The sequence below is a fragment of the Tursiops truncatus genome, chromosome 5 (genome assembly GCF_011762595.2).
Source record: "Tursiops truncatus isolate mTurTru1 chromosome 5, mTurTru1.mat.Y, whole genome shotgun sequence".
NCBI classification, from domain to species: domain Eukaryota; kingdom Metazoa; phylum Chordata; class Mammalia; order Artiodactyla; family Delphinidae; genus Tursiops; species Tursiops truncatus.
The window spans coordinates 62,202,686-62,218,610 of NC_047038.1; the positions used below are offsets into that span (position 1 = coordinate 62,202,686).

The 15,925-nt window shown below is 46.3% G+C and overlaps 1 protein-coding gene across 1 annotated transcript in view; it reads right to left on the reverse strand.

The window, feature by feature from the left end:
* The window catches only part of RELL1 (RELT like 1), a 62,821-nt gene extending 53,915 nt beyond the window's left edge, over positions 1-8,906 (reverse strand). The window contains exon 1 of the mRNA XM_004322066.4: positions 8,711-8,906. Coding sequence (XP_004322114.2) covers positions 8,711-8,798 — 88 coding nt within the window. The 5' untranslated portion in view covers positions 8,799-8,906. The remainder of the gene's footprint in view (positions 1-8,710) is intronic.
* Between the last annotated feature and the right edge of the window lie 7,019 nt (positions 8,907-15,925).

The window sequence follows — 15,925 nt, forward strand, 5'->3', positions numbered from 1 at the left end:
CAGGGATATTGGCTCGGTGCTTTGTGACAGCCTGGAGGGGTGGGATAGGGAGGGTGGGAGGGAGGGAGATGCAAGAGGGAAGACATATGGGAACATATGTTTATGTATGACTGATTCACTTTGTTATAAAGCAGAAACTAACACACCATTGTAAAGCAATTATACCCCAATAAAGATGTTAAAAAAAAAAAAAAGATACTTAGACAGCATCATTTGGGAAGCAGTTAGAAATGCAAATTCTCCAGTTCTTTCCCAGACCTACAGACACTGGAGGAGGGGGAGAGCGATCTACCTGTGTTTTGACCAGCATTCTAGTTAATTCTGATGCATGCTCAAGTTTAGGGACCAATGCTATGGCTTTGCTCGTTCTCACCTCCTCTGTTCCACAACCACGTGTCCCCTTCACCTGACTAATGCTGACACTTTTACGACTATAAATTCACACTTCATTTCCTCCAGAAAGTCTTGCTCAACCTGTACTCAACTCTCATCCCACCTCCAGCCCCAGGTCAGGTACTCTGACCCAGTGCCATACTTTCCTTATCGAGGTAGTAATGACATTTTATCATTATTGCTTGTTTAATCATCCTCCCTGATAACCTGCGCTGGCTCCGTAAAGGCACAGACTGTGTCTATTCTATTCGCATCACTTCATCCTAGTGTCTTGCACCCCAGTAAGGCACTTGGCTAATATTTGCTGAATGAGTAAATAACTTAAAGAATTAACCTGTGAAACGAAGGTATAAAGGAAAGGTATAAAGTATTATAAAATTGGGAATATGATATATATATACATAAAACTAATAGATGCATTTAAAGTACTGGTGTAGCAACACAACTGAATTCAGTTTGTCATTGAAAAGAACTTCACGAATGGATTTGAGTTTTGAAAACCTTTGCACTGAAAATTTTCACTAACACATTCAAATGTGTTGATGTTCCAGCATATTCACCTGATAAGGCAGTATTTGCTTACTTTTTTATTGTCATACTTTTTTTCTCCTTAACCAGAGTCTCTGCCTCAGGCTTTCGGAGCAATATAGCCCGTGGAGGCTGACAGACAAAGCAGTCTCTTTCCATTTCGGGAAGGGCGATGGAGGAGGAGACTTACAGCTAAGACTTAGGGATGATTTTGGAAAGCATAAGTCTTCACTTTAGTATGAAGAAAACACCTTGAGCTGAGTCAAAACACCTGGATTCCACCCCTGGCTTCTTTCCTTCCTTCCTTCCTTCATTCCAATGTTTTTAAGCATCTGCTCTGTTCCGGGTCCTGTGCTTGGATCTGGGCCTTGGACAGTGACCAAGACACACACACAGGCCCTCCCTCACCAAATCTAACGTTCCGCTCCTCGACTATGGGCTACGGCCCTTCCTGATTCCCGCCGGCTCCTGAACCTGAAGCTTCCCCATCTGCAAAGGGAGGGACGAACTATAAGAGGAACACTGAGTCCCCTCTGACGCTAATATTACGTGACTAAGAACAACACAATTACTCACAGGAGTCAGTTAGCCAAAGTCATTCTCCTCAGGGCCTGCTCACCCCAGATCCAGAGAGCTGAGAAACCAGGCCCCGGAGCGTAAGGACCAAGTGCAAGTGTAGACCTTGCCAGAAGCAGCAAAGCGGGGTCCACTGAGGTGGAGAGACAGCTTTCATACAGTGGGAAGCGTCCTAGACAGAGTAAAGAACCCCCTTAAGACCTGGCTAGGCTGACTCAGTATCCTCGTCTGCTCAATAAGCTTTGAGGAGATCGTCAGCCTTAATGCTACAGGGTTCTACCTCCTCATTCCAGCATGTGTTTCCCCCGCACCACCAAGCAACTAACTCAATTTCCTACACTACCTGGAGAGAGCATCCGATCCCGCAAGTTAAGGGCTCAGACCCAAAGACTCCCCACCGCACTCCCCAGCCCCCCATCCGTCAGACGCCAATGCTAAGTCCAGGTTGTCACCTGTACTTCTGATCAACTGGCTATAGACTGAAGGTTCCAATGACCCCCTCCTTGAGTTCAATTAATTTGCTAGAGTAGCTCACAGAACTCAGGGAAACATTCTGCTTACTAGATCACCAGTTGATTATAAAAGGACACAACTCGGGAACAGACAGAGGGGAGAGGTGCACAGGGCAAGGGACGGGGGAAAGGGGTGGGGTTTCCGTGCCCTCTGGGTGCGCTACTCTCCACACATCTCTTTACAGTCACCAACCCAGAAACTCAAGTCTTGTTATTCAAATTTTTAAAGCACTTAATCTGTGGCCCTCCTCCTGCCTCCTCCCCTTCCCTCTGGGAAGAGGTGGCTGGGTGAGGCTGAAAGTTTCAACCCTCTACTCCCACCCTCCTTCAGGTGACCAGCCCCATCCTGAGGGTATCAGGGGTACCACCCTAAGTCCCCTCATTAGCATTTGCTCAAAGGGGGCTCCTCACAAAGAAAAGACACTCCTATCATTTAGGAAATCCCAAGCGTCTGAGGAATTTTGCATCACGAACTGAGGACAGAGACTAAATATATTTCTTATTACACATATATTATATATATCATATATTATATATTATTATTTATATTATATATATTTCTAATTATATCCTACTTCAACATAACATTCACTGGTGAACAATGAGAAGATGAACAATGACCAGTTCAACCCTGGATAATCAAACAGGATGTCAATGGGATGATTACACCAATCCTAGGGGAAAACTGTCAAAACTTTGTGACTGTAGCTACAAATCCACCGGATAAAGAAAAACCAGTTGGTGAATTTTTCAAAATTCTTCCCAAAGAAACTGCCACATTCTATCTACCCTTATAAAGATTAACGGTTTCTTTCTTTTTTTCCTTTTCTCGTTCGTTGCCTAATTTTGGTAGCTAATGGCTCAGCCCCACATATCCCCTGCACCCTGAGAGAGCTCCCTGCCAGGCTCACTGGTCCCTACTCCTCCCCTGGCACCTTGGCGCTGCCCAACTTGCTTCCTCAACCTCGTGCCCATGACACCGCAGCCTCAGCAGCCTGCGCTCAGGAGCCATATGAGTCAGGGGACACCTCAGGCAACGGCAGAGAGCCCGAAAGGAAAATTCTGGAGCGGCCAGCAACTTTGTCCCATCTGAGAGCTATGACAGGTAGTATTTGGTTAAGGACAAAGTAATAATAATATATTTTTTTAGCATTTACTACATGCCAAACACTGCGCAAGGCACCCTTACATTTTTATCTCATGTAATTGTCACAACGATGCCAATGAGGCAACTCTGCCATATTTTCTCCTCAACACAGATGAGGAAAGTGGCTCAAAGATTTCTTCGCCCTCTGTACAACAGGCACTTTCTTAGTAGTTGGAATGCAGTTATACCCAGGGGTGTGCAAACAAAATGGGGGGAGGGGAGAGTCGGGAAGAACTGGAAGCTGTTTGGGATCCTGAGATGAACAAAGACAAGAAGGCAGGAAACTTGGGGCACGGCAAAGGGGGGATAGAAGATCCCTGAGTTCAACAAGTTTGGCACGAGGATCCTCAAGGTGAGATGACTGGGCACGGAACTCAGTTTGCCTGGGGTATCCACCACCCTCTACCAACCTTCCCTCCCCAAAAAGTCCCTTGGGCGGATTCCGTTTCTTTTCTCCCTTACAAAGAAAGCTGTGTCAATAACTGGCAGAGGAAAGCAGAGTTTCCATTATAATGGGCTCCCATCCCTAAACCCACCTAGAACAGACGAAACCTCAGCTTTGCCAAAGTATCTTTGCTTTATTAGGTTCCCCACTAAAATACCAAAGCAGTGCTTCTTTTCACGACGTGCCACGCATTTGAGGAGTTCTTTTTCTCCATAGGGTATTTTACTATTTTGAGCAGTTTTACACTTGGCTGCCCGCAAACAAGAGCAGATGAGTCACGAAAGAGGAAATGCAGGACCATAATCCCTTATCTGAAAGCCTGGAGGTCAGATGTGCCTCGAAATTCAGACTTTGTAATTCTAGAAAGGTAACAATGCATTTAGCACACATTATGTAACACTCAGAAATCAAACTCATTATTATTACTGCAGCCAAAACTTAGCAACATTCACACTGGTTCCGGTTAGGTTTCACCCACCAACGAAGTATGCAAAAAGCCTCAAAAATCTTCTGGTTTTCGGAGTTTTTCAGATTTCAGAATTGTCCGTAAAGGATTACAGGCATGTGCAAATGGCTCAAATATTATACTAGAAGAAAATAGTCAACCTATTAGTAATCAAAGACATACACATTTAAACAATCAAGGTATAAATTTTTGCCTGACAATTTAGCAAGTGTGTTTTTCAGAGAAAATGCCAATGGTATGAAAAGTGAGGCTTTTGACCACTGCTGTGAGAATGTAAACTGGAACAACCTTCAGGTCACTAAGGTTGGTGGCATCAATGGCCTCAGACATGAATACCTTTGACCCCAACATTGCCTTTTCAGGAACCCATTTTCTATGGAAGTCATCGATATCCAGACAAAGTTTTGCATAGATGTTCACTAAACAATGACTTTTAAAATTCGTTTAAAAATAATTAGCGGTGGCGCAGTGGTTGAGAGTCCGCCTGCCGATGCAGGGGACACGGGTTCTTGCCCCAGTCCGGGAAGATCCCACATGCCGCAGAGTGGAAAAAAATTAGCAAAATCTAAAATCTAAAATGGAAGCACAGTGAGATAGAAGACAGAGAACCATGTAATGCAATATTATGCAGCCACTTTGTGGGTGTGTAGGGAAATGGAGAAGCCTTTAAGTATAACATTAGGTAAAAAATGCCAGGTAGAAAAGTATCTTTGCATTATGATCCCCTCCAAGTAGAAAATACATACAAAGAAGACCAGAATGAAATAGGCTGACAGTGACAAGTGTCTTGGAGTAATGAGATCAAGTGTTATTCTCTCCCTTTCCCCCAAAACTTTAGATCTTTTGGGGAATTATCCAGAAATACCAAGAGCACTGTATTTTAGCTGAGGAGAAATGGGAAAAAAAGGTTTGGCTACTTAACTCCCAGTCAATGGCAGCAAACTCATGAATCTGAGGTGTCACTCCAGACTTTATATATTTACAATGAACCTATGACTGCAAAACCCTCACCACTTCCAGAATGAAAACATGTGTGGTCTACATTTATTAGACAGTTGTTTGGTTGACATTATAAGTCTAGTCTAATGGGCACTTTGGGTAAGAAATACAGGAAAAAAGATACACAGGATAGAAGATATATACCACTCTGCCATTTGCCAAGACCTTTCAGAGACACCAGCTCATTTGCTCCTCACTAGCAGCCAGTAAGGCAGAAAAAGATAGGGGTTGGCACACACCCATTTTCCAGGCAAGAAAATGGAGGCAGAGAGAGCCACACTCCAGAAAGCGGCAGGCACATTTCAAGTCCAGGGTTCTGACTTAGAGCTTGGTGCTCTTTCTACTCTATCATGCCATTATCCTATTAATGATTCTTTATAAATATCTTACAGTAAAAAGAAATTCCTCACTCTAAAGGAAAACAAAATGATTTGGTAACAATAATAGGCCTCAGAATTGAATACATGTGAGTCCACGTCAAAATCCAACTTACACAGGTAAGTGACCTTTTCAAGTTAACTTCTCAGAATTCAACTTCCTCATCTATACATGGAGGAATAAAACTATATAGCTGACAAGATGTTGTAAGAATTAAATGATCTGAGTACTTAGACCAGAGCCTGCCACAAAACAGGTATCATAAACACTGCATTCCTTCCTCTGAAAAGGGCCCACAGTGTACTAACTGCAGATTCCAATTTTAGCCAGACTCACTGTTCTCCCTGCTTTCAGCAGCCCACCAAATCCTTAGAATTTCCGAAGTAACTGCCCTAAAATTCTCAGAAACAACTCAACATAATAGTTTTAACCAATGACAATTTACATCATGTTTTTTTTGGTGTCAAATAACAACTCTTTTGCCCCAACGTGTAATTAAACTTCAACATCAGAGACAATTTTTTAAAAAGTAACAATGAAAACTTTTTTCTCTATCACCTGGGGCTTTGGTTTCTCTCATTCAAATGCGACTACTGAAACTCCCAAATAGTTTGATTTATTTGGGGGTGGGGATGGGGTGGGGATGGGGAGATAGGGAAGGACAGGCACGCCTCGAATTTTGCATTTTCTCTTTAAATGAAATTTGGGCAGGGAAGCCCAAGCTCCAAGGAGTGCCTTCTCAAAACATTCTGTCCACTGACTAAGATTAATGTAAATATACAGCTAGGCAGCTACCTGGCCAAAGGAGAACCCAGAATTTAATAAAGCTTATCGTTAGCATCTAAATGAGGAGTCAGGAGTCTGGATGGAAGCCCACAGAGCCCCAGGAGAGGGCACCTCTCATTCACCAGCCCCTGGTCCTTTTCAGCCCACTCCTTACTCAAAGGCCATGCCCACTGTCTGCAGAGAAACTACGCCCTAAGTAACCAGAGAAGTTAAAAGACATAAATAAGCCAAGATGTGGAAAACCATCCCTTCTGGTGCTGGTGGTATATAGTTTCGAATGCTGCTTAATGAGAAGCTTAATGAGATTCTTAAGCTTAATGAGATTCTTCTACTAGGCAGGAAGTCAGAGACTTTGCCACTACCCACTGTGCACTTAACTGTCCTTCTTTTCTCTACTTCCCATCTTCTGATAACCCAATGTTTACAATATTATGATGTCCTAAACTCCCTATCTTAGAATCTCAACAAGACAGCTGAAGGTGATTTATTTTCTATTTTCTCTCTGGGGAGCAGTGCAGTACAGTGCAAAGAGAATGAACTTTGGAATCAAGCAGGCTGGGTTATCAAAGATAAAGATACACATAGACACACATACACACACACTCCCCTCCTAGTGATTCTGCTTCTTGGACTGAATGCTGACGGATACACTAGCTATGTGATGTTGGGCCAATTGTTTAATCTCTCTGGGCCTCAGGTGCCTCACTGGAAATAACTTCACAGAATTGAGAAATAAGTATAAAAATGAATATAAAGTGCCCAACTCAAAGCTTGACACATAGCAGGCACTCAACATTACTCCCCATCTTTCTCCCTGCTTCCCTAAAACATTCCCTACAAACATTAACACCATCTTAGGTTCCACGGGGACCAGATGTTGGCTGGTCAGGGCATCTTTTCATCACAAAACAGGTCTCAAGTCACACTGGCATATTTGTACTCCGTACCCTTTCCTTTTTAGATACCTCATTCTTCTAAAGTGTTATACTGTGTAATTAAGAGTTTTGTCATCACATTCCAGTCCTGAAAGCTGTGTGTTGCTCAAAGGTCCATCAAAACACAAACTCACTCTACAGATGATTTCTCCTGCTCTGACTGATTACATGCATCATGTGCTGAATTATTAACAGTTTCCCTCCCAGGTCAAGCTCTTCAAATTCTGGAGCAACTGACTCTAGACCTCTAAGTACTGTCTACAACCTGGGGTCCAATTGGAACCTGATGATGCATCTACCTGTCTCAGCAATGAAATGCAGGGTGAAAACCAAAATCTCCCATCCAATAATACATGTCACTAGCGGCCATTTCCTCAGGGTGGATGGCTGAAGGAAATACAGATCTGCTAATAAAGACTCAGGAGACTTATGTTCCCTTCCTAACGTATTCTGATTTCTACGAAAAAGTGAAGGCCAGAGTGATAAGCCAGTTTAAAAGCTGTAAGCAAGTGGATTCTTCTTAGGAGTGAAGAGCAGTATATGTGTTTCTATGGAGGAGATAGTTATGGTTGGAAGGCTTCCAGTTATTGCTTATTATTTGGACTGAAGAGGAGCTGCTCAAGCTTGGAAGAGCTTGCTGACGTAAGATTCCAGGCTCTAGGAACCCCAGCTGGACAAGAAGGTATACGTTTTTTTTTTTTAAACTACTGCTGTAAGGTGGCAGTTAAGAAGGGGCTCGGTGGTAAGGAATCCCTGGTGTCTATAATTATAAAAACAAGAGTGTGAGAAAGGACTTCCGTAAAAGTTACACCTCCTCTTAGATTTCAATTAAAAACTGCTCCAAGTTCATCATTGGGGACAGCATTTTATCATCTCTGCTGGTGGCTTCCTGCTCTGACCACAGAAAGTTCCTTTTGTGGTGACAGGAATCAACTCAAAGAAGAAAAACAAAAAGGTAAGTTTACAAACACGCCTTCCGTTTTTCCAAGCCTGACTTATCCAGGATATGTGGGAGGAAACCAGAAATCCCCAACCTGTTACAAGAATCCATCAACCACGAAAATAAATTAAAACTTGGAAAGGAAAGAAATTGTAACTCCTCAAGGTTTTAAGATTTTAAAAAAAAAAGGAGGAGGGGGAAGGCGGCGACAGCGCACCCGGTGCCCGGTGTCACGATCTTCCGCCCGCGGGGCCTTTGAGGACAAGGGCAGGAAAGGGGTCCGCAGGGCTCCAGGTTGCTGGGCCCGGGCGGAAGGGCTCCCGAGGAAGGCAAGAGCCGGCCGGGTCCCTACACGCCAGACAGCTCAGAGGTGGGGCCGGGGGGTAACAGGTCCTCGGAGGAGGGAAGGCGGGAGCCGAGCAGGCTGGGAGGGACGGGAGCCATCTCCACGCGCCGCGCCCGGCCCGGGCCACCCCCAGACAGCCAGATGTTCAGCGCCGGGATCCTACGGCTGTGCCAGGACCAGGGCATCTCGAGGAGCAGCGGGACTACAGTCCCGATCCCTCGCCTCCTCCTGCGCGCCCCGGCTGCTACAGGGCACTCACCCGGGGCCACGAGCGGCGAACTCACGGCGCCTCCCACGAAGACAGCTGCGGCGAGGACAGCGGACTCCAGGAGTCCCGGCGGAGCCATCGCCGCGGCCCTTCGCCCTCCTTCCCCGGGGCGCCCCGTCCCGGGCTCCGGCACGAAGAGCAGCTCTGGAGCCCGCGCGCTGACAGACTGTCTGGGCTCAGCCCCCGCGCGCTGTGCACCCCGCCCCACCAGGGACCCTCCCCTCAGGCCCCACCCACCTCCTCTCGGCCCTGCCTCTCCCAGTTTAGCCCCCGGCTCCGCCCGCACTGGCAGGAGGCACATCCAGTGACCCCGCCCCCGGACCCGCCCACCTCAGCCTGGTCCAGCCTCTCCGCTTCGCCCCGGCTTCCTTTCCAAGTCCGTCCGCAGCTCCCGCCTCCCGGATTAGGCCATGGCCCCGCCCCGTACCCCGCCCACTGGGCGAGGCCCCTCCTGTCCGCTCGCTCGTTCTCTTTCCCAGACCCTCTGTACAGCAGCCGCCCACATAGTGCGGGAGGCCGGGGTCGGGGCAGGGTCGCCGGGGCTTGTCCTCCAGGGCGCTGGGACTAGGCGGGTGTGGGAAGAGGAAAAAGAGCAGGTCAGGAAGCTCTGGACGGGTGGACATGGCCAGCATTGGGATGGGCACCATCTTCTTCCTCTGTTGGCGTTATCTGTTCAGCTGGCATTCCCCTAGGTGACTGGTCCGGGGAGGGGCGCTGCGCGGGATGTCAAGTTCCAATGTTTGAAAATGAGAAAAGCCAAATCATTTAAATTTCTTCCTATCTCCACTTCCATTTAAGCTGTTCCTATTGGGGGAAAAAACCTCTACATACCTCCAGGAACAAATTGCCTATTTTAAAAAATACTGTGCCCACATTGCACCTTGCAAATACTTCTATGAAGTAACTCTTCAAGTGCCTGGTCACTTATCTCCTTGTATCGTCCTGCCAGCTCTGTGAGGTAAGTAGTATCCTTATTTCACAGGCTAGGGAGTAAACCCCCGATGGCCAGGCCACCGTGATAAATTGGGATTAGCTCTTCATTGTGTTTGCTCACCACTGTGTCCTCCCTGCCTAGCTCAATGACAGCATACACTAAGTAGGAGATCAGAAGTGGTATTTGAAGTTGAATCATCATGACGAGCAGCAATTGGAGTCAGGGTCTTTCTATGCATAGTTCCCTATTTACTGCTCTTTAGAGATTCCTTCTGAAATAAGGCGGTCAGGACTTGAACAAATGTTCAAGAACACCAGCAAGAGGAGGGAGCGGGCACTGGAGGTTTTCACAGAACCAGGCTCTTCCTTGGCCTGTCAGCCTCAGATTTTCAAAGGAGTACTCTCATCTCCTCGCTGAGTTCTCTACACAGTCCACTAGACTCTTACACACATTTGCACTGATGTGGGAATTCCCAGAAGCTCAGGCCACTACAGATGGCTGGAGCCGAAGGATGGAGCCTCTGCCCTTTGGAGCCAAAGGAGGGCACTGTGTTTCCTTTGCACAGTTGTCTGCACATCCTCAGTCTGGCAGGTGAAGCAGTTTTATACCAACACAAATACAGAGTGGCTGCAGGGGAAAGAGGTCCATGTGGGTTTCTAACTAAAAAAAAATGAAAGAGTCCTGGGCCTAGAAATTAAACACACACCTATAAAGCCAGTCCTGGTTTTGGAACTTAGAATGTAGCCAAATGATTGGACTAAGATATCTATTCAAAATGTAAAATATCATTTTAAAAATGAATAGTGTTTCACTCTTTCTCACAGATTGAACTTACTATTAAAAAGACAGGGCCGGGCTTCGCTGGTGGCGCAGTGGTTGAGAGTCCGCCTGCCGATGCAGGGGACACGGGTTCGTGCCCCGGTCCGGGAAGATCCCACATGCCGCGGAGCGGCTGGGCCCGTGAGTCATGGCCGCTGAGACTGCGCGTAACAGTGAAAGGCCCGCGTACCGCAAAAAAAAAAAAAAAAAAAAAAAAGACAGGACCATTTTTAACAACCTATTTGAATTGGATGTCTGTGGCTCTCCAGAAATAAGAGTACAATCCAGTAATTAAAGCTAGAAGCAACCTTAGTAATCATCTACCAAGCCACTTATTTTACAGATGAGAGATAGTTAAGTGACTTGCCTGCTATCTCATTGCTAGTGTGAGCCAGGGTTGGAACCGAGGCTCTAAAATTTCCCTTCTCAGACTTTTCCATAACACTTAGCTGCTTGACACACTCTCTCACAAAACTTCATATACATGCATTTGCACATCTTGTTAATGGAGGAAGGGAGAAAGGGAAGAAGGGAGGAAGGAATGAAGGGAGGAAGGAAGGAAGGAAGGAAGGAAGGAAGGAAGGAAGGAAGGAAGGAAATAAATGAAGCTTAAATTATTTTCTAGGTACTTAACCCTACAGATTTGTTCAGCTGATTAAAAAAAGCCCCACATATGCATATCTAAAAGCTATTGCTTATTGTTTTATTTTCAATGTGAAGACTTCAGTGTGATCAAAGTTCTCATTCATATTAGCAAGGGGGTGTCATATTTCTTCTGAGGAAATAAAAATTTAACATCACAGGACTAAACGATCTTCCCATTTTTTCAGAAATAAAATTAAAGGATCATAGGTAGAAATAGTTGTAACATTAGTTCTTTACTCAGCTCTTAGATTTAGCCTGATCCTGGGGCAAGTACTTTTCCTGTATTACTTCATCAAATCCTCACAATTTTATGTTTTGGGAAGTATTAGTACTGATCCTCACTTCAAAGCCGAGAAGACTAGGATTTGTGGGATAAGGCATTCACCAAAGTCACACAGCTTCGCTGGGTGCTGCCAGGACTCAAATCCGGAATCAGCTCACTCCAGGCCTACACTTGAACTTCTGCTTATACTGCTCTGCCTCTGAAATGCAGAATACTAGCCAATTAGCCCTCCTTTTTCAATATAAAGTCTTACTGTCATTTGTTACTTAACCTGGACTTTTTGAACTCTGTGTCAACAACTGATTAAATGCACTTTTTTTCAGGGAAAATTAGTTATTTATATATGGGAAGAGCTTCTAGGAATCAAATTTACAAACTTATACAATCTTCTGTCCTTTCTGGGTTTTGTCGAATTTTGGGTTTTTTTCCCCAGTTTCTCTATAAAATTCAGTTAATCCTTCCCCTTAGTAGAAACCTTTCCTGTTTTCCTCTGTGCTGTAAGGGGGTAATTTTCATCGCCATCATTTAAATGTGTAAGGCTCAGTTGGCTGGTATTTACTCTAATTAATGTTGAAAATACTTCTGCAGAAGGTCTCTGTAGAATTCCTTCTTTCTGTGATTTAGATGTAGTCGTCTTTCCTTTTGAGAGGTTACATCTAGGAAAGAAGCCTTCAGTTCTCTAAAAAATACGTTTGCAGGGATATCAAGTGATATTTTATAAAACCTGAGGCTATTTTGATCTGACAAGTATGTACTGTGTTCCTAGTACTGGGCTGAGGGGAGGAGATTGGAGAAGAGAGTTACTACATGTGTCATAATAGATCTTAACTTGGCTTATAGAAGCCAGGTTAAGAAAGGAAGAAAGGAAACAACTGCATCATGAAACGGAAATGGTCAAAGGCCCAGGGATCAGGATAAAGCTGTGCCACTGACCCACTCTATGACTTTCACCAGTTGCTTCTTACCCAGAAAATTCAGGCAGACGATAGGATGATTTCTAAAGGTTCCCATCCAGCCCTAAGATTCTACACCATAATGAGTAAAATCAAATGATAGGGTGCATGGTGCCAAAGTTGGGCCTGACTGTAGGGTTTCTCAACATTATCGACATTTGTGGACTAGATAATTCTTTGTCGGGGGGCCTGTTTTGTGCACCGTAGGATGTTTAGAAGCTTCTTTGGCCTCTACCAGTTAAATGCCAATAGCGCTCTCCCCTTTCCTGATTGAGACAAACAAAAATATTTCCAGATGTTACCAAACGTTACCTGGGGGCAAAATCGCCCTTGGTTGAAAACCTCTGGGCTATAGGAATTCCAAAACCAAAAGGATTGCAACCGGAGGCTCTGAGCAAGCCTTCATGGAGAAGGTGCAATTTGGGCTAAATTGAGGGAAGTACAGGGATTAGTGGAGAGGTGGGGGAAGGGTATAAGTACCTGTACAGAATTTAGCATGATGTAGGCTGCACAGTGATGAGTACACATGAGGGCAAGAGGGAGAGGAGAACAGGTCAGCTATAACTATGGGTCAGAGCTGAGCAGTGGTCAATAAAAGGAGAACTGAGAACTTCAAATGCCCAGGAATTGTCATAAATTATACCAAAATAGATTGTTTTAGGGAGGTTGAGATGAATTTCAGTTCTTCAATTAAGTATTTTTTATCATCTGTCAGGAAGCTGCAAATAGAGAAGTCCCAGTTTTGCCAACATGTTCATTGGAGGACATCAGAGGAATCTGATTGCTGGGTTAGCAGTGGTGTCCATAATCTCTGCCTCATTCCTGACCACCAGGTCAAGTTTCGTTTCATGGGCACACAGTTCCCTGAACATTGCACATAAGTGACCCAGACCATTTACTGCTAGAGCCTCAAAATCGGGTGGACATACAATGATATGGTTATTCCCTGTAAAGAGCAAGGGAGAATTATAGTAATGAGCCCCATGGTTTCAGCCCAATAAAACCCACAAATGCACATTTTGGAGAAGAAACTCTACAAAGTACCAGGTATCTGTCTTAGTCAAGGTTCCTTTTGATTGCAATACACAGAAACATCAACACTAGCTGAATAAACAGTGAATTTATTATAAAGGTAAAACACTCACAGATATAAAAATGGCCAAGTCTCAAGCCCTCAAACAAATCAGAACTGAGAACAGTAGATAGTAAATGTAGGGGGTGTGCTTCCTTCTCTATCTCTGCGCTACCACACTGTTCTCATTTCTACTTCTTAGCAAGTTTATACTCTCTCCCCCTCTCCCTCTCCCCCCCCCCCCCCCCCCGGCTTATTCATCTTGGCCGGGCCTTCCCATGGCTGCTTTGCACCCAGGCCCTGCTTAGCTTGATCTCCACAGGCTGGCTGTGGATTGGTTTCCCATGTCTCAGGAGAACATGGGGCTGCCACCTGTAGGAACTCTGAGTGTAGCCTCTAGTCGGGTATGTTGGGCGTGGTCCTCACGCGGACTGATAGATTCTACATAGGGAAGTATTATGGAAGCAGGATAGAGGCAAGATTGTCCTAAAGAAAGAAGTAATGGTCAGCATCGTATGTGCAGAGTAGTCCAGTAAAATAAGGACTGAAAAAGAGGACCAGGAGAAGATGGCAGAAGAGTAAGACGCGGAGATCACCTTCCTCCCCACAGATACAACAGAAATACATCTACACGTGGAACAGCTCCTACAGAACACCCACGGAAGGCTGGCAGATGTCCTCAGACCCCCAAAAGGCAAGAAACTCCCCCACGTACCTGGGTAGGGCAAAAGAAAAAAGGAAAAACAGAGACAAAAGAATAGGGACGGGACCTGCCCCAGTGGGAGGGAGCTGTGAAGGAGGAAAGGTTTCCACACACTAGGAAGCCCCTTCGCGGGTGGAGACTGTGGGTGGCGGAGGGGGGGAGCTTCGAAGCCGCGGAGCATAGCGCAGCCACAGGGGTGCGGCGGGCAAGAGGCGAGATTCCCGCACGGAGGAACGGTGCCGACCGGCACTCACCCGAGAGGGTTGTCTGCTCACCCGCCGGGGCGGGAGGGGCTGGGAGCTGAGGCTCGGGCTTCGGTCAAATCGCAGGGAGAGGACTGGGGCTGGCGGCGTGAACACAGCCTGCAGGGGGTTAGTGCGCCACGGCTAGCCGGGAGGGAGTCCGGGAAAAGTCTGGACCTGCCGAAGAGGCAAGAGATTTTTTCTTCCCTCTTTGTTTCCTGGTGCTCGAGGAGAGGGGATTAAGAGCTCTGCTTAAAGGAGCTCCAGAGACGGGCGCGAGCCGCGGCTAACAGCGCGGACCCCAGACACGGGCAGGAGACGCTAAGGCTGCTGCTGCCGCTACCAAGAAGCCTGTGTGCGAGCACAGGTCACTCTCCACACCCCCCTTCCGGGGAGCCTGTGCAACCCGCCACTGCCAGAGTCCCGGGATCCAGGGACAACTTCCCCGGGAGAACAAACGGCGCGCCTCAGGCTGGTGCACGTCACACCGGCCTCTGCCGCCGCAGGCCCGCCCGGCATTCCGTGCCCCTCCCTCCCCCACGGCCTGAGTGAGCCAGAGCCCGCGAATCAGCTGCCCCTTAAACCCCGTCCTGTCTGAGCGAAGAACAGACGCCCTCAGGCGACCTACACTCAGAGGCGGGGCCAAATCCAAAGCTGAACCCCGGGAGCTGTGAGAACAAAGAAGGGAAAGGGAAATCTCTCCCAGCAGCCTCAGGAGCAGCGGATTAAAGCTCCACAATCAACTTGATGTACCCTGCATCTGTGGAATACATGAACAGACAACGAGTCATCCCAAATTGAGGAGGTGGACTTTGGGAGCAAGTATATTATTTTTTCCCCTTTTCCTCTTTTTGTGAGTCTGTATGTGTATGCTTCTGTGTGTGATTTTGTCTGTATAGCTTTGCTTTCACTATTTGTCCTAGGATTCTGTCCCCCCGTTCTTTTTTTCTTTTTTTTTTACTTTTTAGAATTTTTTTCATAATAATTATTTTTATTTTATTTTATCCTACTTTATTTTATTTTATCCTCTTTCTTTCTTTCTATTTTTTCTCCCTTTTATTCTGAGCCGTGTGGATGAAAGGCTCTTGGTGCTCCAGCCAGGCGTCAGGGCTGTGCCTCTGAGGTGGGAGAGCCAACTTCAGGACACTGGTCCCCAAGAGACCTCCCAGCTCCACGTAATATCAAACGGCGAAAATCTCCCAGAGATCTCCATCTCAACACCAGCACCGAGCTCCACTCAACGACCAGAAAGCTACAGTGCTGGACACCCTATGCCAAACAACTAGCAAGACAGGAACACAGCCCCACCCATTAGCAGAGAGGCTGCCTAAAATCATAATAAGTCCACAGACACCCCAAAACACACCACCAGACGTGAGAGGCCCACCAGAAAGAGAAGATCCAGCCTCATCCACCAGAACACAGGCACTAGTCCCCTCCACCAGGAAGCCTACACAACCCACTGAACAAACCTTAGACACTGGAGACAGACACCAAAAACAACGGGAACTACGAACCTGCGGACTGCGAAAAGGAGACCCCAAACACAGTAAGA